Source organism: Sturnus vulgaris, chromosome W (genome assembly GCF_052056855.1).
Source record: "Sturnus vulgaris isolate bStuVul1 chromosome W, bStuVul1.hap1, whole genome shotgun sequence".
Lineage (NCBI taxonomy): Eukaryota > Metazoa > Chordata > Aves > Passeriformes > Sturnidae > Sturnus > Sturnus vulgaris.
The window spans coordinates 65,900,570-65,924,988 of NC_142282.1; the positions used below are offsets into that span (position 1 = coordinate 65,900,570).

General features: G+C 45.2%; 1 protein-coding gene across 8 annotated transcripts in view; it reads right to left on the minus strand.

Moving 5' to 3' along the window:
- Nucleotides 1–24,419, minus strand: part of LOC148220342 (CBP80/20-dependent translation initiation factor-like) — a 359,880-nt gene that overhangs the window by 159,393 nt on the left and 176,068 nt on the right. For 7 of the 8 annotated variants that reach the window (XM_088155618.1, XM_088155616.1, XM_088155617.1 and 4 more), the window contains one exon: nucleotides 2,189–2,329. The exons of the other annotated variant lie outside the window; for it this stretch is intronic. In XM_088155618.1, coding sequence (XP_088011744.1) covers nucleotides 2,189–2,329 — 141 coding nt within the window. The remainder of the gene's footprint in view (nucleotides 1–2,188; nucleotides 2,330–24,419) is intronic. 8 annotated transcript variants of the gene reach the window in all.

Genomic DNA, 24,419 nt, shown 5'->3' on the forward strand with positions numbered 1-24,419 from the left:
GAAGCCTTGCCTAGCCTCCAGGTAAAGCATGTCTTTATACCTGCCTGTGAAATACCTTCCAGAAATCCATACCCAAACAAAGCCTCTGGAAAGGAAATAACAAAAATTCTTAATGGTTTCCATGGGGAAAATTATCCTAACCAGTGAGATGAGGTGTATGAAAGATGAGGGTGATGACTGTTCATACTGTACACAGCTCCCAAACCAGAGACTTCTTAAATCTCCAGCAGAAACCCCCAGCTACCATAGTCCTCATCTCCCAGGGCAGGAGCCTCCTTGAAGCTGGCCCCTGGATGTGGGTCTCTGCATGTGTTAAGATATGAAAAGCCTTTTGGTGGACACCCGGGCAAAGAAGAGAGATGTGTCGATAAAAAATACACAAAAACACCCTGTAGCAAAGTTCAGCACCCAATGGGGAATTTTCAGAGAGGTCCCGCATCTTCTAAAGGGCTGGAGGTCACCTGCATGACTTGCTTTTTTGGCCTTCCATGCTCTTTCATATGAGCTTTTTAACTGTTTTTCAATTGCATCCACCCATGCCAGGACCTTTGTGGCTGTGGGCACGTGAACAGGTCTGCAGTGAAAACCTTCTTGGCACAGAGGCAACCACACCAAACAGGCATCACAGGCAAGACTTAAAAAATATAGACAAAACAGATGAGCAGAAGATTAGAAACCTGGACACAGACAATTAAGATTTGTTTTTGATTTATCTAGAAATAGGATTGCTTTTATCAAGGAGCAGCAACTTGCCCAGACTTGACAGTGGACTAATGGAACATCACCAAGTCCCATTCCCATCCTTTACCCAGCCTCATCCAATTCGCTTCTAACCATCCTCTGCTGCATTTTCATCTGCTCCTGAACAGTCAGTCCTTCCCACCAGGGCATGAACATCTGATCTGCCTCTGCTACATATAGCAATGGCACTAAATAACCAAGTACCTTTGGAAAAGCACCTGTGAAAGATGCCTGGATTACTCCAAACTGCAAACCACTTTAGGCAACCACTACATCAGCAATTTTCACTGCAGTGCATGCAGAAAGACTTTTGCACTGCCAAAACACCTTCTTTTTCATTCAACCTCATGTCAGGAAAGCTATCTTAGACCTCCCAGAAGAGTATGACCATCAACTGCTGCACTGCAGCCTTGCCCTTCCTGAACCAACAACTCTCAGAAGTTGAGGACTGTCAGAATAAATTCAAGTCCTGTCTTGTATGCAAATCACACCATGAAAAGATGTGTCAAGTAGAAGTCAATCAAGGAAATCTCCTTCTACTTCAGACAGAAACAGCAAGATGGTCTAGTGGTCAAGGAGCTTCACCTCTAATGCAGCAGGTTCCCAGCCTCATGTACATTTGCAACCCTTGGGGCTACTTGCATTATATTTTTGTGGCAGCTGGGCACTATTTCTTCTGATAGACGAGGAATAGAAACAAAGAATCTGTATCTTGGAAGTCTGTCACACTTCACCTGCCCTCCACCAAAGTCAATGTAGCCCATGTAATTATCTTTCATTATTCTGCTTGGAAACACCACTGAAATTCTGGAGCTAGATGCTGAACACAAAGATCAGAAAGCTGCTCCAGTACCAGGAGAAAAGCAGCTGAAATAAAAATTTGCTGGTTGCTTGCTTGCTTTTACTGTCAAACAAGGGCATTTGTAAAAAAGAAGAGTTTTAATCTGTTTGCCTAAGCATTTATAAAGTGAACTACAAATAGTTTTACTTTCAGCTAAAGGACTCTGTAGTGTGTGTAGTCCCAAGAATGTAACACCACAAGAGGGGTGGTGGTGAGACCCTGAATTCCTCTCTGGCCATGAGCGTTCTCACCATTATGGGGAGGCAGTTGAGCAGTGAAGCAGACAAAACAGAGAGAACTGGGAAAATGATTGATTTGGACATTTTGAACTTGGTAGGCCAAAAGCCATGGGAGATTCAAACAAAGATTTGAGGGAGGTAGGAAAGGAACATTGTGTTTTGTTTTTTGGTAGTCATGTGAAACTGCACCTGCAAAGATCGTAGTTAAGCATATTGATAAGAAACATGAACAATATGGATATTGTTCGGCAGTAGAATATTTTATTCAAAGCTGTAAGGCTATATAAGCTACACTCTGTAATCAATAAATTGGCTTTTTGCATCCACACAATGAGTCCCATCTCTTCAATCGCTCAACACACCATACCTTTAGGATTTCAGGCAAGACATGGGACAACTCCCCCCCATCTCCATTGCCAGAAGTCCTGGTCTCTTGACAGTTTTTCAAAACTAGGTTTGATTTTCCTTCAGCCCTCAGAGTGTTTCCAGAAGTGGAGTTCCGACCTGCCTGTACCAACAAAGCAGAAAAGAGGAAAGACAAGCTGCTGCTGTGCTCATCAGATTATGTCAAACTGCATGTACTTTGAAGTTGGCCATCCAGTTCTCAGTAGCCAGGAGCAATTTTGTAACAGCTACTTCCTCCACTGCTCACAGAGCTGATCTTCAGGAAAGCTCATGTAGTGTGAGGAAATCCTGACCATCAACATCAAAACATTATCAACACAGCAAGGAGTTAATAAAAACAGAAATTGCCTTATGACAAAATCACCATTATGATTCATGTGACTGCTTGGTATCAAGGTCCAAAAAGCTGGGAAAAAAGCAAGAGGAGGTCACATTGAATCGTTAAAAAAAAAATCGGTATAATGACGGACAAAGACCCTCTAACTAATTAAAGTTAGAAAGTGGTATGTTTATTCACCAGCGGGCGGCACGGGAGTCACCTCCGAAAGGCGTGACCGCCCCGAACAAGGTTCTTTGCCATCTATTTATTCCCAAAGATCTTACATACAATACATATGCATAACCCCAGCACCTCCCATCCCCATCCCATATTAAAATGAGCCCATTAGTCCTTCACGCGTGCGCAGTTCTTCTCTTGAATTTGGGTCGGTGGTCTCAAAATGGGTCAGTAGTCTTGAAGGATGAAGTCAGGAGAGTCTTCATCAGGTCTCTGTGACCCTCTGGCACGATCCAAGGCCCTATGCTTTATGATTAACGGTTTACTTATTTTACGTTTTTTCTATAGGCAGGTTCATAATAGCAGATAATTATACCTATTTAGCTCTAGCCTAAGCATCTAGTAATTATTAACCTACCATTTACCTACCTTACTTACATCTTGGTCATGGAAACTACTTCTACTCTTAGCAAAAATTCTAACTTTTTAAAACCATGATTCAACATATACTATTAGATGGTTATTGTGTCAGAAAAGAAGGGGGTAAAAAGAGGTGGGTTTCTACAATTTGATGAGCATCATCCACTTTCCATCTGGCAAATACATCAGGTCTTTGCGAATTATATGCTTACTACATTGAACTTGCCTTCTCATAGAAGACCACAGGTTCCGCCTTCTCCTTTGGGAAGGTAAGTGGCATTTAGCCTGGCAGATTCCACCTGGAAGAAGTAACACTGTTCATGGTGGCAGAACCTAGCATGGTCTGCAAGTTTTGCTCAGGATTCACAAGAAATTTCCTAGAAACCACAGTATCCCTCTGATCCATGTACAACCTCCCCTAACAGAGAGCTGCAGACTCCCTTAATAATGGACAGGACTGGTGGCACATTGCAGACATGTCATTAAAAGTGCTGGCTTGAAAACCTGGATGTTGTCGGATGGTAATCAATCCCTGGAGCAAACACATGGCATGTTACTGCGACTGGCACAGTGTGCAAGACAGAAGACACAGCACTCTGTAATCCATGTGTTGGGGGTTGAATGCTTCGCTTTTCTCTCTGTGGAATTTCTCCCATTGTTATGCTAAGTAATTGTGGCTACACCTTAAAACGACAGATAATGTTCTCTCGTAGGGGGGTGGCTGGAGGGGGAGGGGGGGGAACCGGAAAAGGAAAGGTGGGATAGGGGGGTCTGGAGCTGGGCTCGCTCTCTCGCTTGGCTCCTGGAGTGGGAAGACAACCTGGGCTCTGCTCTGGCATCTTCCCCTGCCATCCCAGCGCTGAGATCCACGCTCCCTGCCTTTGGACATCGCTCTGCTGCTCTCCCAGCTCACCCTACTACCTCCGGACACTCCGCTGAGCACCACGACCGACACCGTGAGGGGGGAGTAACTTTCCCCATCCCCGCTCACCCCTGGGCCGCGGCCGCCATCACCCAGCCCTCTTCAACTGCGCGGGACCTGCCCTGCCCCCACAGCACCGGTAACAGCACAGGGAGACGGCCTGCGGCCAGAAGGGACTGGAGCGGAGCTAGACTGTTTCTGTTGCCAATTTTTATAGCTGTTGTTGTTTTTTTCTGCTTTGTTAAATACCAGTAAAGAACTGTTATTCTCATCCCCATATCTCCTGCCTGAAGGTGTCTGAATTGGACCTAAAATAATTAAAAGGGAGGGGGGTTGCACGCTGCATCGCAGAAAAGGGGCTCCTGCCTTTCCTTAGACCATACCTGTCTTTCAAACCAAGACACCATGTGACAAAAAGCCTTTATTCCCCTCCGACTTCACCTTAAATACCCTTTTTCATGTTCCCGGGTAAGCTCCCGTGATTGGTTCCAAGTTCAGGCTGCTCAGCTCTCTGACCAATAGCTCTCTGCAGCTTAGGCTGGAACTCATTGGATCACATCCTTGTCTGTCTCCAATTCTGTCCTATCTCTGTTCTCTGGGGGCCTGTCTATTAAGCCAGGCCCCTTCTCTTATCAGTGGTCAGATTAACTGCCCAGTACAAGCCAGCTTGCCCTGTGACAATGGCAAGCAGCTATGCCTCCTTCAACCTCATCCTTTCTGGAGACCATACACCAGCAGCACACAGGCTTTGCACATGCACTATGAGAGCAGCAGAAATTCCCCATCTTGGGCAAGCAGATAAATATGAGGGTTCACCTCACCTCTATGGGAATTTGGCCACTTGTTGAGCAAATGTTGGGAAAGATGCTGCCATGGCATCGTGAAGGAGCACTTATGCATGGTAAGTGGACAAATGTCCCCCCATCATGAGCAACACTCATCGGTACACTTCTCCAAGTGCAATGCTACATCTGAAATAGAGCTCCTCAGAGACTTCTTTGGTTTTTTTTGCAGCTCAAGACTACTGAGTTGGCAGAGTCTCTCTTTAATGTCACATATGTGGCTTATGTTCCTCAGGCCACTGCAAAAGCAGTCTGGGATATTTGCACAGACCCCTCAAGATGGAAGGAAGAGGGTGTGGGAGGGAGGATCAGCCTGCTGACCCCTTTATTGTTCTTGAGAGAGAAGAAAGTGTCCTCCTGGCTTAATGTCTTCGTTTTGAGATCCAATTTAAATAAACTTATTTTTTCTGTTGTGAGACAGAACCAAGAGCAAAAGAGCAAGGCAGGCCTAAAACTTGAGAGAGTATAAAAGAAAATTCATTAACTACACAAACAAAGAGAAAGGACAAAAAAATTCAGAATAAGATTTTTCCAGATCACTCCTTCCTTCCCTCTCCCAATCTTTATAACAACAAAACAAACATATAACAAATACTTCGGTCAGTCCCCAATTTAGTCTTTCTCAGTTTGCTTCTGGAGAGAGAAGCCTCTTCTTGTTGAAGCTGTAGGGATTTTTCCCACAAGAAGGAAGAAGACAGTCCTCTTGTGGTTTTATCTTTCACGATTTGCACCCGCCCGGGAACCTGCAACCGTGACACTCCTCCCAACTCCACAGCCTTCCCAAAGCTGTAGATGTGGGCCATGTCTGTCTCATGGGGTATTACTTTTAAGAATGAAATGTTAGACAGTAAAGATTCTCTCTGTCTCCTTTCTCTCTGCTCAGGCTTCATCTTCAGAAAACTGAAATCCCCTTCTTAACTCAGGGCAGAAATTCTTAACACAGGTGCTCTTTGGTCAAATCATCTATTAAATGGAACATTTCCATCCCCCCATGTCTCTTTCCATGGTTTATAGGAATATTCAGTACATCAGTTCATCTCTACAATTTTACAAAAAGATTTTCAGCCATTTCAGCATCTTCTCATTCTCCTTCCATCTTAAAAACTTAGCTCTTACATCACTGACTTCAGAAATCTTCTTATTCCCTTTCATATTCAAAGGAAAGGCTGGAGGCTTTGCAAATCTTATCTGAGTACTAGAGTTAAAGTTTAACACAACTACAAAAGTTGGGCCAGGCTAAGGCTGCGCTGGGGGGGCAGCTGAGGTGTCAATCAGCCTTTCTGGGGCTGGGCTGCAGCCCCACACTGCTCATGGCCACCCGGGCAGGCCCGGCGTGTCCAACAGCAGCAGGATCCGGGCCCCCCCCACGCCAGAGCCACAGGCCCGTGGAGGAGGAAGCTGTGAAGGTCTCATCACACAACTTTTTCTCCCCCCGGCCATTGGGTCCCCTCGTTGGCAAATGGGGCCTAAGCGGCCTCCTGAGCCTCCCCCACCCCCCCGCATGTGGGAGGGGGAAGCTCGGGTTGATGTTACCTGCTCAGCCACCGGAAAGACAAAGAGGCTCAGTTCCGGATTACCTCCTTCAAAATGTGTGTTCAGGGAGTGAAATAACTTCCTCTAATTGGCTGTTGCAGGTGTCCCAACCCCCACAGAGGAAATTCCCTTAGGGAGAACCTCTCTCTGAGTTTCTTCTTCCCAAGTCAACCTATCACATTTAAGAATCACAGTGATGAAAAAGTTTTCCAGCCAAAATGAATCAGATGAAGTTACTGGGTGGTGGCTTTATTTTTTAAATTTTTCTTTCTCTTTGCCCTCCCTCGCCCTTCAGTCAAGCAATGAACAGTCACAAGGTTGTGCTCCATTCATAAAATACCTGCTGCACATCACGTAATCCTTCCCCCTGACTGAGGGGAGAGGTGCTTTAACCCAAGTAAACAAAAATAAACCTCCCTCCTCGCCTTTCTCTGCAGTATCAAAAAAATAAAAAAGGGAATTAAGGACCCTGATTCCAGACTGACACCTTCAGTGTAGTGGTAGGCAGGGAGGGAAATTAAATCATGATATAAAAGAAAAAATACCCAACAAATTCTGCTCTGAAAGGATTGAGGTTTTCCAACAAAACACCTGGCCATTATATAATAAGGCTTAACTTGGAGTCACTGGGGTCACATGGTGCAGCAAACTAGAAAATCCAAAGCACACTCTAGCCTTTATTGCAAGATAAGGTGGCTGCTCACACCCTAATGGACAGGGGATTTTTTTTACCCCTTTTTCTCTTACTGACTCAAATACCATTTTAGTGTGAGTTCAACTCCTCACCTTTCTGCTTATTGGAGTGGTGACCTGTTTTGCTGGGCCATGATGCCATGGGGAACATGGGGACTGGGGACTGAACTGACTCCCAAAGCCTTAAGGCATGTGAGGCTGATTTGCATTGAAAGCAAAATAAAGAACAAGTGGAAACTTTATTACAGCAATCTATGTATCAAAACCTATCACCGGGTTTCCAGGTCAAAATCTACATGTGAGGGGATGATTTTTTTAGCATGCCAGTTACATCTCCAACTCCATCTATGATCCACCTAGCCCCTTGGTTCTCCATAACCTTTAGGGTGACTTAGTTGTGCAACCATAGGCAACCCTGAAGCTTCTTTGTCCTTCACATCTCCCAGTGCTGTCCAGACCTGAGGTCCTAGCTGCAGGGCTGAACAAGTTCCAGTGGCATGGATGGGAATAACCAAAACGAGAAGAAAGCTTTAAAAAAGATCACCCTAGAATTTTTGCTTTTGGAAACCCAAGCTTTTATTGACTACAGACCCAATAGCTAGAGCAGACCGGCCACTGCCAGCATGCTGTGGCATGCCTAGGAGGTCCAGCAGCAGCAATGGGCTCTGCTGGTACCATCAGGCTAGAAAACCGGAGATCATCCTGAACTCATATTTTCTTTTAAATGACAACAAATTCAAATCTGTACTTCATATTTGCATATCTTATAACCTAGCTTCAGTCTGGATTACTGTTGCGGAACAACCATAAAACAACCAGACAGGGTGTCTCATCTCTCCCACTGCTCCTGCAAACCATGTCCATGCAACTACCAACCCTAAATCTTCTCATTCTTATCTTGTAAACATGCAGCAACCCAAACATGAGGAATACATGTTTTTATGTTGTATTTATTCATAGCCCCATGAGGAAGGCTGGCCAAACTGATGCCTTTAGTTTTAAGTTTTCCTGTTCTCCTTGGATGTGCTTTTCTCATCTCCTAGGGTGATGAAGACAAAACAGTCCTATTCTAGTTAAGAACTCAAGGACAGTTTCTCCAAACTTCAGGCCCTAAGCACAAACTACGTGGAAAGGTGGAGGGTGGGTTCATGCAAATTAACCAGAACCTATAAAAGTGTAAGATTTTGTGACCAGCCCTCTCCTTTCCTTCCATCTTGGAGCCATCCGGGCAGGGGCCACTACTGTGGCACTTGTATTGCTGGGGCGTGGCTTTTGTAGGCCTTTCGTGGGCCTCACAATAAATACCCATTTTGTTCCCCTTAACTGTGTGTGTAGCCTCTGTTCCAGCTCCTCAAGGCATCAGAGCAAAGACATACACAGCCTGCCAGCTTTAAGGAATAATGTCATTCACAGGCATGTGATGGAGCAAGTTTTGGTGGTTCCCTCCCCAGGACCACCATGCAGAAGCAATCCATATCTTCTGTGATAACTGCTTATTTTTCACAGACAAGGGGTTTTATTTTTCCCAAAGGGAAACAAACAACTCCTATAACCATACATATTTTATTTCCATTTGGACAAGGCATCTCAGAAGAATGTACAATGAGAAATTAAATAATCAAGCAGGTAACAAAAGCAGGAAGAAATTAAGCTTTATCAATAGTTTCTCTGCTTTGACATTACAGGAACTACATTAAAAAAATTAAAAAGAAAACAAGCCAACGATGAGGGGTTTCTCCACTATGGTACGACTAGGTGAAGGGTAAAGCAGAATAACACTGGAGAAATGGACATCAGGGCAGCATCATGTGGCTTCAAGTGTGAAGACCACGTTCCTCTCACTATTTCTGTTAGTCACAATGAAATCTTTCAATCCCACCATCCAGGAAAGGTTTGGAAGAGACATCCAGGCATTGTGTGCAGCAATAAATTTCCTACTGAAAAGACAATCTTTGAGCAAACCAACTTGGATTGAAAGAAACACTTATCCTGCCACTAAATACCTATATTTACACCCACAACTATATATGCATCTCCCCAAACTGGATGGGATTCATTTACCTGCTTCCTCTGAGCAGGAAATTTGCATTTTAAGAATTTTCGGTCTCATTTGTTGTATTGGTTTCTATTTCCATAACATCAGAGGAAAGGCAGCAGAAAGTGTGGGAGACCATCTTCTGGTTAAAAAGTGTAAAATGTGACTGTTGGAGTCAGCAAGTCAGGAGTCTCTCTGAATTCTTTAGAGAGAGATCAGAGTGCAGGGATTGAATTAAAGCCTTTGGATAGATTGAAGTATGTTAAGCCACTCACACATAAAGTAGAAGTTTTAGTATAAGCAAGCAAGGAAGTAAGTAGAATGAGTTTTAAGTGCTTTTAGTGAGTAAAGGTCTCAAATGCCAGAGTATTAGTACATGTTCTAGTGAAGGTTGAAAAACATAGTCTTAAATACTAGGGGTTCCGTGGAGTCTCCAAGAACACAGCCTTAGACATAATAAACCTATAGTAAGAATATTGCTTACATTTTTCAGTTAGAACAAGATAGGCCATGTGCGCAGTTTGTACGTAGCCTGGCGTGCTAAGAAACTAGAATTCTAATAGGTTAAGAAGTAGTGGTCCGAGTTTGTGTCTTAGCTTGTTCGGAAGTTTCTATATAAGAATGTGCATTGGTGCGTTTTGCCATTGCTTTTTGTCATTGCCTTTTGCTATTTGCTTTGCTTTTGCCTTTGAGACTGATGTGCTTCTGCAATAAAAAACTTTATAGCAAATATTAGCATCTTAGCTCATTGAAGAAAACAACCTGACAAGTTGGGTGCCTAAGAGTACCCAGAGGTCTAACCTCACAAGTGACAGAAAACATTAACCTCCTATTTTTTTCAGACAAAGGATGAGGACATCCCCCATTAACAGGATTTTTAGAGTGATGTGTTTCTAGGCTCTGTAGGTCCCTTTGTCAATGGGGATGTAAGCACATCTCTGGTCCTGCAGTATATCTACTTTGAAATCACGGGACTTTCAGGCAAAGATATGGGAAAAGGAATAACAGTTCTTTACTAGATTATATATATACGTCTTGGTTTGGCATTAATTGACTTTTGGTGAGGAGAAGTCAGCCATGGAAGTGATTTTCTGTCAGGAGCTGCTAAAAGCTTCCTCTGTGCTTGCCAAAACCAATCACTGGCTGGCTCTGAGAATAGGCACAGTGCTAAGCCAATTTGAAAAGCTGGTAACACCTCTATGATAACATGTTCAAGAAAGACAAAACTGTGGGCCGTGGAAGATCAGACATCTACAGAAGCTGAGCTGGGTAGTGCTGCAGACGTCCTGGCCCTGGTACAGTGGAAGCCATGGGAGAGATAAACTCAAGGAAAGAACAAAAGTGAAGACATCATGTCTAGTCACTCTGACCCCTTGTAAGAGACGGTCCAAAGTTTCTCTCATTTGCCTCACAACCATCGTAAGGACAGAGACTAAGACCCTGAGGACTCCACTTCTCTTTGGACAGGAGTTCTGGCCTGGTTGAGGTGGATGCTTGCCAAGTAATCATTTTCAGGTGCTTACTGTGCTGTCATGTGTTGCACGATCCTCAGTGTGCTCTGTTGTGAGCCTGTCTCCAAAACTGCTACCTTAACGTAATATCCCCCAGCCAAAATCTGGCAGTATCTCTGCACTTCCCAAGAGAAAGTCCCCCGGCTAAGAGACGCTAGCAAACTGCACCCCTTCCCCCTCCTCTTCCTCCCAGCCACAACTTTTGTCTCTTAGGTGTTGTAGTTATCATCTCTTAGGCAACAAATGGGAGAAATTTCCCTGAGAGAAAGAAAAAAAAAGGAAAAATCCTAACCTACAACAGCACTGTGATAAAACAAAACCTTTTGGGCTTGATTTGGATATTATATAGCTGCACAAAATTTTTTAACAAGAAGTCAGCTGCAGGACGGCAAAAAGGCAATGTTGCTCCCCAGTGTGTTTAAGCCAGAGTTCAATGTGGTGACATTTTTGAGCCTTAAATGCCTACTGAGTTGTTATTTATATCCCAGTACATGTCTCCATACCCAAATCATTTAATTCCCCAGAAAACTGCACTTCTAAGGTCTAAAACTACTTGTGAAGTCCTTCAAAGCAAAACAGAGAATCTTTCATCATCATCCCAGGAACAGACTTACACATCTGGCTCTCCTATGCTCTTACCTCATTGTGGTCCCTGATCTTGAATCCAAAACTCACCCCCTCCTATTGGTAAACTCAGTCTAGTCCTTCCATTCAACCACTTCACGTCTACCCCTCCATCAGCCTGGCCCAAGGAAAAGCTGCAAAGCAGCCAAAATCCCATTATTCATCTTATTTTGCAGAACAAACCAGTGTCTGGAAAACTGGGGTCTAAGGAACAGAGATGGTCCATCAGTGGACACCACCATGGTCTTAATCTCCCTTCTGCTGAGTTTGGCATGTCCTTCAAAGTGTGGTGGGAACAACAGGGTAGATGGAGGACATGGACAGATGGACAAATGGAAATGTGGGTGTTCAGAGGAACATCCTACATTTGCTGGGGCAGCAGCACCTTCTGTAGAAAAGGAGGACCCCTCAGCACATCTAGCACCACACCTCAGTGTGAGGAGTATCACTTTGGACTGAGCCCTGCCAGAGCATCCCATAGGAAACACACAGAGTTGAGAATTATATCTGCAATAGTGAGATTTCCAAGAGAAGTTGAGGAGGTGTCATGACACAAGGAAGGGAGACCTGGGCCTGTAGGGAATGTCTAACCCCTAGGCACCAACTTCCCTCACAGCTGTGGTGCTTGGGGAGGTTCACAGACATCTTCAGTTTTAATCCCACTCTGCTCAGGACCTACATCTGCTTTGAGGCTGATGACAATGCACAGTGCTAATACAATTCAGTCACAGGTGCAGAGAAACAACTTCCCCCTCCACAAGTCCCAAAGTTCCCCATGCTGGACATGCACCCTGAGCACAAGGTGGACGCAGTGGGATGGAGAGCAGCATGACCTGGCACAAGAGAATGAGAGATGCAGTGACAGTGGAGTGAGGTTTCTGCTTGGAAAATGCCTTTGGAAAAAGTCGTTTCCTCTGCACAGAGCTGTGTTTCAGGGCAGTGCAGCAAAGCTGCACTGCCCTCTAGTGCTGCAGGGCTCCTGTCTGCCACCAGCCCTGTCTGCTTGGCCACCAAACACTAAGCCAACCTTCAGAGATACAATGTAAGCCACCCTTGCCTTTTCCACTGACTTTCCTTGAACATCCCACCTAGTTGATCTAGGAAACCCAGTAGATGTAATCTTTTTGGACTTCAGCAAAGCTTTGTATAATCTTACAAAATCTTCTGGTCAAAATGTCCAGCACACAGCTGGATAACCATGTTACATGATGGATGAGCAACTGGCTCATGGGTTTGGCAGAAAGAGTTATAGTGAATGGGTTTACGTAAGGCTAGGGACCAGTCACTAGTAGGGTTCCACAGGGCTCCATCCTCAGCCCAGTTCACTTCAACATCTTCATTAATGACTTGGATGCGGGACTCGAAGAAATACTAAGTTTGCCAGTGAAACTAAATTGGGAGGAGGTGTTGACTCCCTCAAGTGCAGATATGTCCTGCAGAGAGACTTGGACAAATTAGAGAGAGGGGCAATCACTCACTGTATGAAGTTTAAAAAAGACAAATGCCAGATTCTTCACTTGGAATGGGGCACCCCTGGATGTACAAAAGACTAGGGAATGAGAGGTTGGAGAACAGCACTGCAGAAAGGTATCTGGGTGTGGGAAGAGATGGGATGGAGTTGGGCTACATCAATGGGCCCTCCAGGAAAGCACTAGCAGTGTGCAGGAGGGACCGGCATGTGGACAGCAAATCAAGCCCCTCTGCACTCATCCCCGCAAACGCCTTGCGAGCACAGATGGCAGGCGGCACTGGCATGAACCTGGCCTCCATCATCACAATAACTCTTCAGGACAGCAATGTGCACTGTTTGCCTTCAGATGTCCAGGGACCACTGGGAAGAGGGTGTGATGCACTTGTGATTGGTCGATCGTCGACCACAAAACAGGGTTTCTTGTTCTGCCTAGACTCATAGATGGGGATTTTACTGGGGAGATTCAGATAATGGTTTGGACTCCTTTACCCCCTGTCAAATTTCTGAAGGGGCATGAATTGCTCAACTTGTTTATTTCCATGTTAACCTCCCTGGTAGTTTTCTACGAATTAGAGGTAAGAGTGGCTTTGATTTCATTGGCAGCCACAGATGATCTGGGCACAATCACTTTGCAGTCATAGACCCACTCTCCAATGTGCTCTTTGGCATCAAAACAAGAAGCTACAAATTGCTGGTATACTTGATAGTAGTGCTGATTGTACTGTTATAGCTTTCTCAGCCTGGCCCACTCATTGGCCCCTGACTCAAGCTGCTAAAGGTATAGCTGGGATTGGAGGCCTCTATATTCCAAAACAGTGTCAATTTTGTCACAATTGAGGGCCCTGAAGGTCGCACTGCCACAGTGAAACCTTATGTACTATCACTCCCTGTTTCTTTGTGGGGACGAGACTGCCTTAGCCAATGGGGTCTCATGTTGGGAACAAATTTATCATAGGGGCCACTGCCGAGGAGCATGTCCCAGCCCTCACCTGGATGATAGATCATCCTGTGTGGGTGGACCATGGCCCTTATCTCAGGAGAAACTGCAACATTTGCACCAGCTTGTACAAGAACAGCTCCAAGCTGGCCATATCATTCCCACAACTAGCCTGTGGAACTCTCCTATTTTTGTTATTCAGAAAAGGAGTGGAACATGGCCATTACTGCACGATCTTAGAAAAATCAATAATTTTATTGTGCCTATGGGAACCCTACAGCTAGGGCTACTGTCTCCTGCAATGTTGCTGCAATCCTGGACCCTTGTATTTATTGATTTAAAAGATTGGTTTTTTACCATACCACTTTGTGAACATGATGCCCCCTGGTTTGCATTTTCTGTACCTTCCATTAATGCTGCCGAACCCTACCAAAGATATCATTGGAAAGTTTTACCTCAGGGCATGAAAAATAGTCCCACCGTTTGCCAAATTTTTGTTGCTCAAGTGCTAGCTCCAGTACGCTTGAAAGCCCCGAATGTTTTACTCTATAATTACATGGATGATATTTTGATTGCTGCTAGCACTCTAGCTGAAGCAGTAAGGGTAAAATAATTGGTTATTGAAGCAGTGGAATGAAAGGGTTTGAAAGTAGCAAATGAAAAGGTACAAGAAGCCCCTTGGAAATATTTAGGGTGGAAAATTTTAAATCAAACTGTTTGGCCTTTGCAGCTGCAATTGATATCTCGAGTACCCGTCCTCACTGATTTGCAAAAGCTCTTGGGAACAATTAATCGGGCATGCCCTTTATTGGGTATTATAACTGAACAACTCAACCCCCTTTTCCAGTTACTGAAAGGGGACCCTGAACTTACTTCCCGTTGCACCCTGACACCCAGAGCAACAAGAGCCTTAGAACAGATCACAGAGATGTTAATTGCTCAACAGGCTGGTAGAAAAGTTGATGATATCCCTGTCAATTTTTTTCTTATCAATTCCCCTTATCAGCCATACACTTTGTTGGCCCAATGGGATGTGCTCAAAAGGACCCTATCATTATTTTAGAGTGGATTTTTTTGCCACATCAATTTGGGAAAAAACATTGTTTCCCGCATAGAACTGATTTCACTGTCAATGCAGAGAGCTTGACAGCGTCTGCTTCAACTTGATGGTGTTGATCCCTCTGTTATCTACTTACCCATGACCCAAGATTATTTTGATTGGCTGCAGCAACACTCACTGGCTTTTCAGGTTACTCTGCAAAGGGTTTTCTGGTCAATTAAACGTTCATATGCCTTCTCATAGTTTGTTGAACAGCCTATTGCAGTTGAATTTTATTGAAAAATCTTACTGTTCCCCAATTCCAATTCCCAATGCCTGTACAGTGTTTACAGATGGCTCTGGAAAGACTGGGCGATCTGTAATAGTGTGGCAAAGTAACAGGCAATGGCTACAAGACAAAAAAGTAGTTCATGGTTCATCGCAACTGGTAGAATTAGCAGCTGTGGTTAGGACTTCTGAAAAATTTCAGGATGAGCTTAACATTGTTACTGACTCTGCTTATGTTGCAGGTAGAGTGACAAGAATAGAAGCAGCTTATATCAAAGAAGTAACTAACCCATTGCTCTTTTATTACTGCGTTTGCGTTTTGCTGTGCAGTTGCATACGAAAAGGTATTATATCCTACATATATGTTCCCGTACTGGACTTCCTGGCCCCATCTCTGAAGGTAATTGTTGTAACTCACTAGATGTATTGTAAATGGTAGATTCTGTGACCCCTGCAATATCCTGTGGTCTGGTCCCTCTCCCCTCTGGCAGTGCTTAGTTGGCCAAGATCCAATTTCTTCCTGCCCCCTTACAGACCCTAGAAAAGACCTATGCCCCCTGACCTCCCCCTCTTTCGCTCCTGGAAGCCCACAAGAAATAAACCTCAGATTCTCCCCGGGGGGAAAGAGCCTCTTTTGTTATCTTTTATTAACGTCCATGTAGTGGATCCCAGAGGTTTCTTCCTAACATCTGAGCAAGTTGGGAACTAGGGTGAAGTCTCAGGGACCGCTACAGGTAATGCCCATTCAGACCAGTTAGCTGGGGCCATTGTTGTGCCAGATGATTTTTCTTAGGCATGTCTGTCACGTGGGTTTTTTCACCAGAGTGCAGCAGCTCTTCAAAAACAATTCCAGCTTACACATGACCAAGCATAGCAAATTGTGCAAGTCTGTGCCGACTGTCAACAGGTAGCATCCTTGCCTGCCCTCAGAGTTAATCCCTGGGGACTGCAAGCTCTAGAAATCTGGCAGACTGATGTTACACATATCTCTGAATTTCGTAAGTTAAAATACGTTCATGTTACAATTAATACCTTTTCAACATGTATTTTTGCCTCTGCCTATACAGGTGAACATGCAAAAGATGTCCAGCATCATTTTTGACTGCTTTTGCAGCCCTTGGAGTACCTGTCTCCATAAAGATTGATAATGGGTCAGCCTATGCATCCAAATGGATAGCTGACTTTTTTTCATTTGTGGAGGACTGCGCCATGTCACGGGCATTCCACAGTCCCTTACAGGTCAAGCAATTGTTGAATGAGCCCATAGCACTCTCAAGTACATGATGTTAAAACAAAAAAGAGAGACTGCGGGAAAGGGCTATATTCCCCCCCTCAAAAGATTGCAGAAAGCCCTATATGTACTTAATTTTTTGAATCCCATTCAGAACGACCTAAGCCCCATCCAGTGACATTTTGGTGAATCACACCTAGAAAAAGCTAAGGCACTTGTTAGGAATCTTGAAAGTGAAAAATGGGAAGGCCTCTTTCCACTGATAACCTGAAGGGGGGGTTTATGCTTGTGTTTCCACAGATTCCGGTCCAAGATGGGTACCTGCAAGAGTAGTCCGAACAGCCTTGGTTAATCCAGCTTCATAATCAGCCTCTGGGGGAAGATAAATTCTTCTGAAGTCATGTTCCTAACTAATATTAATAAAAATTTAGGGAAATTTGTAGGTATTTTAGGAAAACTCTCTCAGTCAAGGCTTAAGGCTCTGGCCAAGCCCTAGCCCTGGCTAACTGGGGATTATACCATCAGACCCATGTGTTTCTGCCACTAAAAGTGTAATCAAGTCACTTTGACTTGCTGATCTGATCTTATAAAATCTGGACCTCCTTTCAAGGTAAACTTGGAAGTCTTTTCTGGGACAGGTTCACTGAGTCTTCACTGTGAAATGGGGCTCCCCAGACTCTGGATGATGGTAAAGTTTTTAGACAATTTTAAGTTGTTACTCGAGGTTCTATCTGTTTAATCACTGTCTCCATTCATGGGAAGGACGTATGCAGTTACCAGTTATTGAGTGTTTTCATTTATCCTCTTATTCATAGGAAAGATCCTGCTTTTATGAGGAATGGAGCTTGTTTGGTTCAGATGGTGGGACAAACATGTTAAAAGGTTAAAAGTGTTTTGTTTCATGATTCTTGTTGGTATAAAATAAAAAAGAGGGAATTGTGAGAAGAGATGGGATGGAGTTGCGCTGTGGGCTGTGGGATGTGCCTGCAAAAGCACATGGCAGCACAGAGAGGCTTGTCTCCGCCTGACCATGGGGGTAGGAGGTGTCACGTGGCAGACCCCTACAGAAAGGAGCCTGCTGGAAGATGACTGACTAGCAAACAGCGTGTGATCACCCCATAGAAGGACATTTAGAAAGCGTGTTGCTGACGTGGCAATGTGAGATAGGTCACATAGTGACCATATAAGGAAATACTGTGCCTTGAAAAAGTGTATAAAACCAGCTTGTTTCTTTGAATAAACGATTCAGATTCCCTGCTGGACTGAGTCCATGTCTCAGTCATTACACCTGGGGATCCTGGTCAATGGAAAGTTGAGTATGAGTAAGCAATGTGCCCTGGCAGCCAGGAGGGACAACTGTCTCTTGGGGTGCGTCAGGTAAAACATTGCCAGCCAGTCAAAGGAGGTGATTGACCCTCTCTGCTCTGCACTGGTGCAGCCTCGCCTTGAGTGCTCTTTGCAGTTTTGGACACCACAATAAAAGAAAGATATTAAGCTATTAGAGAGTGTCCAAAGGAGGGCCATGAGGATGGTGAAGGGTCTGGAGGGGATGTCTTTTTTCTTTTACATATTGTCTATGTTCTTTACACATATATTTGTAGCCTTGTAGCTTCTTATTGTAGCTTAGTTTCAATATTTTCCTAGGCAGAAAGACAAAACAAATTCCAAGATCCCTATGATATTTTGGTTCTCCTTAGAAACCAGGGCTGAAACTAGCTTTTTGAGACATATTTTTGTAAACAGAGCCTGGATCTCAATCTAAGGGGGGAAAATGTAGAAGGTGCTAGAACTGGGGGGATAACTTCACCAGGTGGGTCCCTATATTGGGGGGTTCTTGTCAGATATGCTAATTTGCAGAATCTATAAAAAATGTGCACGTCACATGCAGTGTGCTTCTTCGGCATTTTCCACCTGACAAATTGAGCACCTGAGGATCCTCATATAACGGTATCCCTTTTGTCACCCTGTGTCTGGCTCTTATTTTTAGGATCAGAGAAAAAGGCATCAATGGAAGTGGTCACAGTGCCAAGCCTGTCTGAGTTCAAGAAGTGACTGGACAACACTCTTAGGCACATGGTGTGATTCTTGGGGTGTCCTGTGCAGGGCCAGGAGTTGGACTTGATGATTCTGATGCGTCCCTTCCAGCTCAGTGTATTCTATGATTCTATGATCCCAAACCCATGTCTCTGAACCTAGCTGACCCAACTGAGGTGCAAGAGCATCCCAAGGCCTTCCCATCCAGGCAGGAGCATGTTATAGGTCCACTATTCTCCAAACAGCTGGGCAGTCTGGCCCCAATCTTGCCCATCTGAATTTATAATCTTTCCACTTCTTGGCCAAAAGCCACTTGCTTTGGAAAAGGACTATAAAAGAGCGACCCTCTGGAGAAGACCCTTGAGTACTCCCCGCGGATGAAGACTCCTCTTTTGGCTGGCCCATGAGGACGTCCGTCTTATCTCATTGGTAGCTATTTTCCCATCTCCCTCTTTCTCTATATACTTTGTTTCCTATATCTCTCCCCTCTATTGCAACTGAGTTGTTGGCATTTAATAAAAGTGCATTGCTGTTGTTGAAAGGGTGAGCCTGTCTAAAAAGCAAGGGGGTATTTCTGATTTCCCGTAAACTGCAGACACCTTGGTGTAAAGCATTCCCAGACTCGATTGAGGGGTCTGTTATGAGAATTTCACAAAAGATTTTTTGGTGCAAAAGGTGGGACACTGTTGTTGTTGTTTTTTGTTGATTTTGTGTGAAAATTGACTACTTGGTGTAGTGAAGAGACAACCCGATGTTTTGTAACTAAGGAGTGCCTCCCAAGTAGCTTCGGTCTCTTCACCCACACAGGGAAGCGAAGGGGGGCCCACAGAGAATGTTGTTTCGCTCTGTGTGTGTGTAACTTAAGCAATAGACCTCCCTGTTGTGGTTTTTACTTATCCCTTCATAAAATGACTGAGAATTGCAGTGCAACAGATAAAGCTGCGTTTTCTGCTTTACTAGCTTGTCCTAGGGTGACGTTATGGTGCTTATATCCCCAATCATGTGTTCTGTTTGTGCTTGGTATTATGTTCTGTGTTTCAGGACTGAAAGTGAAGGTTTGTTTTGACTTGTTATCAGCTGGCTCACCTCCCCCATGGTCTGTGTTTAGGGGAGACTAGGCTTCCTTGCTGGCTCGCTTGCTTGCTTACTTCCACTCCTAGTTTTTGCTTTTGCTTATTGGTTAGTTTAGCTAGGCAGTCAAATTTTTTCCCTGGACTGTTTTTTTTTTCCCCTCTCCCTTTCCTGAATACCATCTGAACCTGTTCCAGACGGGGACCTGGGAAACACCAAGAAACACCGGGAGTCTGCATTTTGTGATCTGCAGCAGTCATCCCCAACGCCGGAGACTGATAACTGGGCGACCACTCCCTGGAGAGACTTTCTGCGTTTGTCATCCTTTCAGAGTGGTGAAAGAGTATTTTGTCATGTGGTGTTGGGGTTTTTTTGTGCTGGGGAGTGTTTCGTTTGTTAAATAAACTGTTTTTTTTCCACTCCTCTCTGAGGAAATTCTTCCCGAACCCAGTGGTGGGGAGAGGAGTCATGGGAGTTTGCTTTCAAATTTGCCCTAAACGAGGACAAATATTTTGGCACCCAATGTGGGGCTCGAGAAAGTGGAAAAAACCCTGTTCTAATAATATTTTGGTTCCAATTAATTTGTGTTGGTATAGAGCAGTTACTGTCTATGTTGTTTGAACTCATAATGTTTTTGGGGTGGAGGCCTGCATGTCTTTCTGGTCCCTAGGGTTTTTTGAGGTCTTAATACCTCTATGGTCCCTAGGTTTATTTTCTTATCCAGAAACAGCTCCGGTATTGTCCCTAATACGTAGTTTCTGCAGCAGAGGGGCACTGACCAGAATATCCATCGGGCTGGGCTTGGTTGTAATGGCTTGCAGGAGGTTTATAAAAGTGCTGGAGTCTGTTCCAGGAATGTATGGTTCATGGTTATGGTTGTGCACCCAGTTTGTTAGAGGAGAAGCAGGGGATGAGGCTTTTCAGCCTTTGTTTTCCTTCTTCTCCTCTGAATTTGTTACATCCCTATTAGAGAATGTTCAGTTTCCCCTGAATGTTAAAGTGACCATCTTTCTGGTGTTTAATCTGGTAAGGTTTCTCTATACAGTCTGCAGTTTCTCTAGAATGAGAGCTGAAATTTCTAGAGGGACTGATGAGACCCCTGACCCAGGAGTAGAACCAGGCGTGAGAAATCCTGAGTGGTGTGGGAAATGGGAGGATATGGGACAAATCTTAAAGGAATTTTCTGACTCTACAGCCTGGGATTTTCCATGTGAAGAAATTCAGAACCCAGCTGAGGTGGCAAAGTACTTGAAAGAGAAGTGCCATGATAACTCTAAGGAGAAAAAGATCATTGCAGTGAGCTGGGCCCTGGCATATGCTTATTGCACCCTGCTAGATACTGTAGGGCAGCAGACAGAGGAAGGGGGACAGGCAGATAAATCAGCCACTATCCCAGTCACTCAGGCTGCAGCCAACACCCCAGGCTCGAGGCCAGCAGCTAAACCAGACAGTAAGTCTCAACCAATGGCTGTTGCTACTAGCACGAGAAGTGGAAAGTGCACAGACAAGACTGATCAACCAGTGGATGACGATGATGATGATGATGATGGAGGAGGAGAAGGACCCTCAACGCCTCCTGACATAAAACCAGGAGTCAAAGCAACTGGTACAAGATCAGAGGCCAATATTGAGTCCTTTTCCCTAAAGGACCTCTGTGGCCTAAGAAAGGATTACACCCAATGACCAGATGAGTCTATAATTAGTTGGTTGGTCCGTCTTTGGGATGCTGCAGGCGAGGCAACAATTCTGGACAGCACTGAAGCCAGGCATTTGGGATCAGTGTCACATGATCCTGTCATCGACCAAGGAATGATGAGAGGGCCTAACCCTCACAGCCTCTGGGCATGGGTCCTGGACAGTGTAGCACAAAGGTACCTGTGTGCAGATGATCTTTATATGCAGCAGACCCAGTGGAAGACTATAGAACAAGGGATCCAATGCCTGAGAGAAATGGCAGTGGCAGAGATTATCTTCTCAGATGACATAACAACTAGGAATCCGGACTTGGTACCATGTACGTCTGTGATGTGGCAAAAACTTGTACGGCTTGGGCCACATGAATACGCTTCTGCTTTAGCAATAATGAAGTGGAATGAGAGGGATGAGACCGTGCTCGATATGGAAAAGAAGCTCCGAGCATATGCAGATGCTGTGCATGGCCCAACACATGCCAGAATTGCAGCTGTGGAAACATGTCTGCAGAAATTAGAAGACAAGATAGAGGAGAATCATAAGAGACTAAGGGAGGAGATTAAAGAGGACCTTCTCCAAATCTCAGCAGTACAAATTAGAGGCCCTCATATCCAACGCAGACGTTCCCCCGATGGGGAGAGAAGGTACACCCCACGAGCTGAGCTGTGGTTCTTCCTATGTGATTGCAGAGAAAACATGAGGAGATGGGACGGAAAATCTACTGCTGCTCTGGCACAACGGGTGCGTGAATTGAAGGAAGGCAAGACTCAAAGGGGAAGTTCCACCAAAAGGAGAGCAGCTCCAGTTGCCCGTAGCCAAACTGCCAAGTATGATGATGATGATATGTTCGATCCCCTTGAAGGAACCTCTAAGACATATGTCCAAGGAAAAAAGGATAACCAGGCTTAGAGGGGCCCTGCCTCTAGCCAGGGAGAGGCAAGGGAAAATCGTGTTTTCTGGACTGTGTGGATTTGTTGGCCTGGCACATCAGAACCACAAAAGTATAAAGCTTTGGTTGATACTGGTGCTCAATGCACATTAGTCCCATCAAGATATGTGGGGGTAGAATCTGTCTCTATGGCTGGCGTGACAGGGGGATCACAGGACTTTACCTTGGTGGAAGCTGATGTGATCTTGACTGGAAATGAATGGAAAAAACATCCTATTGTGACTGGCCCAGAGGCCACATGCATATTGGGCATAGATTACCTCCAAAGGGGGTATTTTAAAGACCCAAAAGGACTCAGGTGGGCATTTGGGATAGCAGCTGCCGTGACAGAGGGCATCCAGCAATTGAACACCTTGCCTGGACTGTCTGAGAATCCAACTACAGTAGGACTTCTGAAGGGAGAAGAGCAAAAGGTACCAATTGCCATTTCCATAGTGCATCGCCGACAATACAGAACAACTCGAGATGCTGCGGTTTCCATCCATGAGATGATCTGAAAGCTGGAGATCCAAGGGGTGGTCAGCAAAACCCACTCACCCTTCAACAGCCCCATCTGGCCTGTGTGTAAATCTGAAGGAGAATGGAGATTGACCAGTGGACTACCATGCATTGAATGAAGTGACTCCACCACTGAGTGCTGCTGTGCCAGACAATGCTGGAACTCCAGTACAAGCTGGACTCCAAGGCAGCCAAGTTGTACGCCACTATCGATATTGCCAATGCATTTTTCTCCATTCCTCTGGCAGCAGAATGTAGGCCTCAGTTTGCCTTTACATGGAGGGGAGTGCAGTATACCTGGAACCGACTGCCCCAGGGGTGGAAGCACAGTCCTACCATCTGCCATGGACTGATCCAGAGTACACTAGAAAAGGGTGAGGCTCCAGAACATTTACAGTATATTGATGATATCATTGTGTGGGAGAACACAGCAGCAGAAGTGTTCAAGAAAGGAGAGAGAATCATCCAAATCCTCCTGGAAGCCGGCTTTGCCATCAAGAAGAATAAAGCAAAGGGACCTGCTCGAGAGATCCAGTTCCTGGGAGTGAAGTGGCAAGATGGACAGTGTCAGATTCCTACTGATGTCATCAACAAAATCACATCTATGTCCCCACCAACCAACAAGAAGGAGACACAAGCTTTCTTAGGCGCCATAGGTTTTTGGAGAATGCACATTCCTGAGTACAGTCAGATTGTGAGCCCTCTTTACCTGGTTACCCACAAGAAGAAACATTTCCATTGGGGCCCTGAGCAGCAACAAGCTTTTGCCCAGATAAAGCAGGAAATTGCTCATGCAGTAGCCCTTGGCCCAGTCAGGACGGGACCAGATGTGAAGAATGTGCTCTACTCTGCAGCTGGGAGCCATGGTTTGTCCTGGAGCCTTTGGCAGAAGGTGCCTGATGAGACTCGAGGCCGACCATTAGGATTTTGGAGTCAGAGCTACAGAGGGTCTCGAGCCAACTACAACCCAACAGTGAAGGAAATCTTGGCTGCCTACGAAGGAGTCCAAGCCGCCTCAGAGGTGATTGGTACAGAAGCACAACTCCTCCTGGCACCCCAACTACCGGTGCTGGGGTGGATGTTCAGAGGAAAGGTTCCCTCCACCCACCATGCCACCAGTGCTACATGGAGCAAGTGGATTGCCCTCATCACACAGTGTGCCCTGATTGGAAAACTGAATTGCCCTGGGATTTTGGAAGTAATTACAAATTGGCCCTAAGGTGAAAGTTTTGATGTCACAGATGAGGAACAAGAACCAGTGACACGGGCTGAAGAAATTGGGCCATACAATCAACTGGCAGCTGAGGAAGCACATTACACTCTATTCACCGACGGTTCCTGTCGCATCGTAGGGAAGAACTGGAGGCGGAAAGCAGCTGTATGGAGCCCCACACGATGGGCATCAGACGCCACTGAAGGAGAGGGTGGCTTCAGTCAAATTGCTGGACTCAAAGCGGTTCAACTGGCCCTAGACATTGCAGAAAGAGAGAAGTGGCCAAAGCTTTACCTCTACGCTGATTCATGGATGGTAGCCAACGCTCTGTGGAGATGGCTGGAGAGATGGAAAGAGGCTAACAGGCAGTGTAGAGGAAAACCAATTTGGGCTGCTAAAGAGTGGAAAGACATTGCTACCCAGTTAGAAAAACTACCTGTGAAGGTTGGCCATGTAGATGCCCATGTCCCCAGAAGTAGAGCTAATGAAGAGCAGCAAAACAATCAGCAGGTAGATCAGGCTGCAAAGATAGGGGTGTCGAAGATAGACCTTGATTGGGAACACAAGGGAGAGCTGTTCCTAGCACGATGGGCCCATGATGCCTCAGGCCACCAGGGTAGAGATGCCACCTATAAGTGGGCACGAGACCGAGGGGTGGATCTAACCATGGACAGTATTTCTCAGGTTATCCAAG